General features: G+C 37.8%; 1 protein-coding gene across 1 annotated transcript in view; it reads right to left on the minus strand.

Moving 5' to 3' along the window:
• Positions 1–2,582: 2,582 nt before the first annotated feature.
• LOC103614149 (glycerol-3-phosphate dehydrogenase 1-like protein) overlaps positions 2,583–6,696 on the minus strand; it is a 6,387-nt gene continuing 2,273 nt past the window's right edge. Inside the window, exons 3-4 of the mRNA XM_008632032.2 lie at positions 4,017–4,155; positions 2,583–2,836 (exon numbers count right to left, since the gene is read on the minus strand). Coding sequence (XP_008630254.2) covers positions 2,598–2,836; positions 4,017–4,155 — 378 coding nt within the window. The 3' untranslated portion in view covers positions 2,583–2,597. The remainder of the gene's footprint in view (positions 2,837–4,016; positions 4,156–6,696) is intronic.

Consider the following 6,696-nt stretch of genomic DNA (forward strand, 5'->3'; position numbering starts at 1 on the left):
AGAGTTTCCTGCAAGGAACAACTCTTCCAGGAGGGGTGGCGGCTCCCCTGGGCAACAAGTGATTTTAGCAAGTGTAGCAATTTCTCTGCTACAAGTGATTCCAGCTCCTGAGATTCAGCCCTTTGTGAAACCACCCAAGGCGAACTCGGGAATAGAGAGACAGGAGCCTTGTATAGCAGTTCCCCAGAGGTAGCCTTCATTGTCCAGCAATCCCTGTGAAGGGGTGGCCAGGGACAAGGCTCCCTGCATCAGGGCTAGGGGGCAGAGGTTATATGGGGTAGGCAGGGGGTGGAGTAGAAACCAACTAGCCAACGGGTATTACCATATAGAAACAAGGCATGCTGGGGGTGGTTCACTTTCTCGACAAGACCCAGAGGAAAGTTGCTTATCTCTGGGGAAGATCGTCTTGCCCTCAGGCCTCTCTTCTCCAAGGGAGAGCAGAGGGCTCCTGTGCCAAGGGCTCCCAGCCCTCCACAGAAAAGATGTTTACTTTTCAAATTTTTATTACAAATACTATCAGACTAATGATAAAAAAGTAAAGTTCTTGTTGATACCCTTAGCAAACAATTCTAATAGAAAGTAGGTACAGCTTCTAAGAAAAAACACTATTCACATCTGAGTTTTGCATTCTGCTTTGCACTATGGCAATAAAATCTGATCCATATCCATAGGTTTAATTTTAGCTTCTTTATTTTCTTTCAGAGCCAGACATGTTCCCAATGCATTAATAAAATTTTGCAATCTTTGAGTTTAAAACAGCTCAGGACATTATTTACATGCTGCCAGCACAAGATTTAGGATTATTAGAAAGGGTTTTAAGTGTAAAATTACTTTTAAAGATACGATTTTATTAATATTTTCTTTTAGATTTAGGCGGAGTTGTATGTTTAAAGACATCACATATACTAGAATGACAGATCTATGCCATTTCTATATAAAAATATATATATATTAAAAAAATATATATATAATAAAACTATACCAGTTTTGCCTTTTAATTATGCAAGAAATCCACAGTATTTTTAAACCAATTAATCTATCCTTATTTAACTTTCTGGTTAGACCTTATACCACGCATTTTTTAGAAATCTCAACTCAATTAACAAAATATACTGCAATCCAAACCAAATGACTAGAGCACACAGAATATAAACATCTTTTTAGTAATACAACTAGACAGTTCAGTCTGCAGGATGCATGATGAATAATGTAGCAGAAGAGAGTAATAAAGCAAGGTTAGAAAAAAACCCCAGAAGTTTCACCTTAGTATCTTTCCAGGTCAAGAACAATACTCTATTTAAATTCTACTGCACTTCCAAAGAAATATTGGTATCTTGCCTGACGTAGACCTTTACAGTGGAATTTTGAGTGTTTGCTGGCTATCTGCCCAGTTTGACGGGCATGCTCATCTCTTCACAAGATTTGTCTGAATAAAAATTTCCTGGGACAGAATTCCTCTATCAGACAAGAATTTAAGCTAGTCAGAAAATATCCTGCTGAGCAGATTTCAAAGAAAAATAAATCTCCAAAATTTTTTGACTAATTTCATGGGTCTATACACAGGGACTTCTGGTAACCTCCCACATCACCAGAGCATTTTAAAGCAATGGCAGTGGAGACAAATTACAAGCTCCACAATCTCAATAAATTGCTACATATACAGTAACTCCAAAGCGTGTTGCATAAAAACACCTAATCCCATCAGTGCACAGACCCACAACCTCCTCCTTCTCAGGCCTTCCAGTATGACAGCTGTCAGGATGAAATTAAGGAAATTAATATGCCAAAAAATATGCTATTATAGCTATCCATCTACTTTTACTAAGCAGGAATCAGAATTCCTTAGCTTAAGACATCATTGCTTAATGTGGTAGCTTTGCAAGCCAATTAATTTAGTTTACACAAAATTTCAACAGCAAAACCAAAGGCAGACAAAATAATTATCCAAACCACAAAAAATAAGTAAGTAAGCCAAATTAATTATTAAACCACTACACCCATCAAAATGATTGTGGGCAGGTATCAGATAATGTGAACTACGGTACTGTTTGCTAGGGTGCCAAACAACTAATGCCTCCCCTTCACAAATGGCTTGTAAATTAACCTGAAAAAATAGCCATTAAACAATGTTTAAGTTAGCCTTTGCTTCCTGTCAGCATCAATTTTGTTATGAAAAAAATGTTGGATGAGTAACTGTCCAAAATAACTTCTTCCCTATTCAGGTCATTTCTGTACGTGGTTATTCACACAAACCTTATGTAGTACATGTCCACAAAATATAAAACAAGTGCTCACATTTCTTAAGTCAGTGAAGAGGGGGATAGTTTTGTCAACAGACATAAAGCATTAATGCCAAATTCTTTCTCCCTTTCTTTTGGTGAACACAGTTGCAAAAACAAAAAAGGGAACTGAAATAGATCTAGAAATGTATCAGCCACTTAGATGAAATCAATACTTGCTTCATGACTGTGTGGAAGTTAAGTGGAAGATGTAGAAAGATGTAGAAAGAGAACCTGGCAGATGGTGAGACACAGATCTAAAAGCCAGCTCTCAGAAAATGCTGCTCCCTCATTTCCCATCTGATTCTTCAGGAAATGTTATATGGCAGTTTTATATATTATATAAAATACAGTGAACTTATTTTTTTTAATGGAAATAACCTCTTTTTTTTCTACAAGGATCACTATTTCATCTGTGTACCACCTGCAGCCTGTTAATCTTACCTTCAAAGCACCACACAGCTCAACTGTATCTGCATCATCAACTACAGTTATTCGGAAGTTTGGAGTCTGCAGGAGTTCTTTGAAGAGAAGGCCATTTTCCAAGATTCTGCAGCCTGTTGAGAAAGAGAAAGAGAAGCTAAAAAAATGAATAATTTATTTGTATGTTATTTAGCCTTTCCTGTGCAAGCCAAAACGCCTAAAAGCCGAGATAAGGTTCTATCTCAATCCTAAACATATCTGTTCTAAGGGACCAATCACATGTCGACATTGCATTAAAAGCTCTGCACTGAATTACTCAGGACTTTTTCATAATTTATTGTCTGCTCAGCAACAGGTTCTAAATAACAATTCCATGAATTCTCTATATACTCTCCATTTTCTGATCATTCCCTTTAAAAAGAACAGCTAATAATATAATAACAGAGATGAATTAAGAATATGGCAGGAGCAATTCTAGTAATTATTTCGAAGTCTGCATTCCAGAAAAATACCTACTGATAAAGGTATGTCAAAGCTGTTTTATTAATCAAGCATGCTGCCCCTGACAATTGTTTCTAAACACTAACATGTTGTTCAACCATTCAAAATTAAGTTCAATGCAAAAGCTGTGAATGAGATGTTACAAAGCTAGCAGTGCACAAAACTGTAAAAATTAACACTGAAAAAACCCATAACACAAACTCTGTGCTATAAAGTATGAGTACCTGTATGCATATACACACACACATGCCTTTCTAGAAACTGTAAAATCCAAGACTAGGCACATCTTCACGCTGCAAAGGTGTGCAGAGATCAACACAGTACCAAAACATTTTCTAGCTTTTGTGGGAACGAAATATTTTGAGAAATAAAAACAAGATACCTTGAAAAAACCACCAAAAAAGTCAAACCAAAACAAACATGCATGAAGGTACCATCTTTGACCATAGCACCTGAGCTGGAATACAGAATTTATAACTGTTTATCCATATAAAGCCATTCAGACCCAAGAAAAATCTTACACACAGTAATAAAATGAAGCAGTTTGTTATATGAAGGGTGATAAAAAGCATGCTTGTATTTCACATGCTAAGGTTATAACCCTAGTAAGAATAGGTAAAATTGTGCTCTTGTCTCTCCCTCTATTCCCAGTATTGTCCTAGTATTTTTGGAAGTGTAAACATTCTAGGAAATTCAACCAACAGCTTCTGGTAACAGTCAGCTAATGTCGAAAACAGTGAAATTTGAGCTATTTGGTGTGCACCTGTGAGGACAGGAGCATGTGTTAAATATTCTTACAACTTGGAACAGTACCTATTGTGGTTTCACAGAATTTCTCTGCTGCCACCTCACTGGCAATGTTAGCTCCCATCAGCACACTGATGTCTATTCCCATCTTCTCTCGAATAATGTCAGAGATCAGTTTGAGTCCCTCCGGGCCTTCATCTATTCCCTGCAGCCAACATTAAATGGAATTACTAAAAAGTCATTCATTAGGCACAGTAGAGATGCAAGCAGAACACAATTAGTCTTGTCCACAGATGAGAAGTGAAACAAGCACTATTCAGACAGAGACTGAAGATGACAGATGTACTACCATGGATACTTGTCCTATTTTGACCTCTCCAAGATTTCTTAGAATCATAAGAGGTAGCACCTTAAGATTTAGGACTAAACTCTAGATGATGAAAACAGTTGTTATTCCATCCTCAAAGACCTGATTCTAAGAAGTGCTGAGCATTCTGCTTTGTTAGTTCAAAAATCAGGTGCTTATAATCAGTGTATCCTTAATCAGTGAAGCATAACCAATCCATCAGTTGTGAACTAAACCTGAGCTTGGATTTGAAATTGCACTAAAACTCACAAAATGGCATCTGAATAATTTGCTTTGTGAAGAGATATCTGAACTGAAATATCAGAGTCAGATTCCCCAGTGTATAACACCAACAACAGCTTACTAGTAGAAATACAAACAGAACAGCCATTCACAGATAAGTAGAAAGCTGGACAACTGAGAATAATTTAACTTCTAAGGATATTTTAAATCTGTATTTATAATGCGCTCTTTACAAAATGTGAAAAAGGGGCAGAAATAGGGCCTTAGAAAAGATCACCCCACATACTGATGCTGCAGACAAGAAGAGTCTGGTACCCTGAATTGCCTGAACTAGAACTGCAAATGAGACCACTTTCTTCCCATAAAACCCTTTCCTCCCAGCCTGCTAAATGCAGAATTCTTTTGAGCTTTTATTACGGGGGTAATGGCAGACCAGCTATTGAAATAGTCATTCTTTCCCACAGTATATCGCTCTTTTTTAATGTTGAGGATTTGATACTTTTGGGAATTGGTAATTTTGAATTATGATTTATAGGCAAAAAGTGAGTTCCTCTATTACTTCCAGATATACATATACATACACACTTGTATGCTGCCAGTAGTGACATTTCAGGCAGGCAGTAATTTGCGCTTCCACAGGTTAAAGGCGCTGCTCCTTAAATAACATGGTGCAATCAAGAGACATGCAGAAATGCCGGTATAAAACCTGCCAACTAAACTAGTGCTTGCATTTCTGCATTATTTTTCAATTGGTATCGCACAGCTCTGCTTTCTCATCTTTAATGAGCCATACAGAACCAACCTGAAAGCAAGCACACAATACATGTTGTATTTTTCCCTCATAGTGTCAAAAATGTCCCCACAAAATAACTGTAAGGCCCCTCTTCCTAAGCAGGCAAATAATAAACCGAAAAGCATGCACACATTGGGAACAACTCCAAAAATGTGAATACCTGCACAATAATTATTCATGCAAGTGAAAGGAGACCAGAAAGGCTTAGGTGCCAGATTCTGCTCCACTGTGAAACAGATGCAACTCCTGACACAAGTCACACAGAGCTGTACCTGCTTCTCGTAGAGTTAAATCCAATACTGAATGACAGAATAAAAACCAAACACCCCTTCCTCCCTGCAAAACCAAGACTACAGCATCGGCATTTTCACTGGGCAGCAATGGTCTGCAGGCAATGCAAGTCCAATTCTGTGACCTTATCGCTTGCAGCCTAACATGCCTGTCAGAGCAATCCCTGGGGCCTGTAATAGGGAAATGAAAATGAGACTGATGTAGAGGTTGCCTGAAGAGTATTTTGAATGACTTTCAGCTACCCTGCTTCCTGTGCTCACTGCTGTACTGCACTCTAAGTTTTATATGATTCTTCCCCCCACAGCCACACAGTCACTTGTTAGGTTTTCATAGGCACAGAGCTAATGTAAAGCAACACAGATGCAAATGTTTCAATGGAAATGCATATTAACCAGCATACAAATGCCTTTATTTCCCAAAAACTCAGTTTTATTGTCAGACCTTAGGCTCTGCTTGAAGATTAGACTGTCAGAAACAAAAAAAAACCAAGAAAAAAGACTAAAAGATGACACACTGCTAACTTGACAAGTAATTTAGAAAGCACAGGAACTAAATGTCCCACGAATTATATTTTTCAGAGCAGAACTGCACTTTAACCATCAAAGTTAACACAAACCACTTTAACAGCATTAGCATTGAGCATGAGACCCAAAAACTATGACACTGATGAAAACAGCATGCCTAAAGAATATGCAAAAGTAGAGGAAAGAATGCATCCCTGCCTCTACTACTTAAGTTTCATTGTTGTGTTAAATCTCTACCCTTTCTTCTCAAATGGTACTTTTAATGATGCACAGCTATGCCTTTTCATAAAAACTGACATGTACTTTGCATTCTCCCGCAAAATATTAAGGGGCCTCACAGCATTTCATTGGAATGGCTGCCTATGGATGCAGTGTTGCAATGTGACAGTGGGAAGCTGCATAGTAACCAACTCTGCACTGCATGGCAAATGCCACAATTTCACTTTCACCACTACACTAAACACGGCCTTTTGTTTTGCTAGGGTTTTTGTTTGTTTGGAGTTCAGCTTTTTTTTTTTTAAAGGTAAGTATTTAATTCCCCTCTCCCCC

Source organism: Corvus brachyrhynchos, unplaced genomic scaffold, assembly GCF_000691975.1.
Source record: "Corvus brachyrhynchos isolate BGI_N302 unplaced genomic scaffold, ASM69197v1 scaffold53, whole genome shotgun sequence".
Lineage (NCBI taxonomy): Eukaryota > Metazoa > Chordata > Aves > Passeriformes > Corvidae > Corvus > Corvus brachyrhynchos.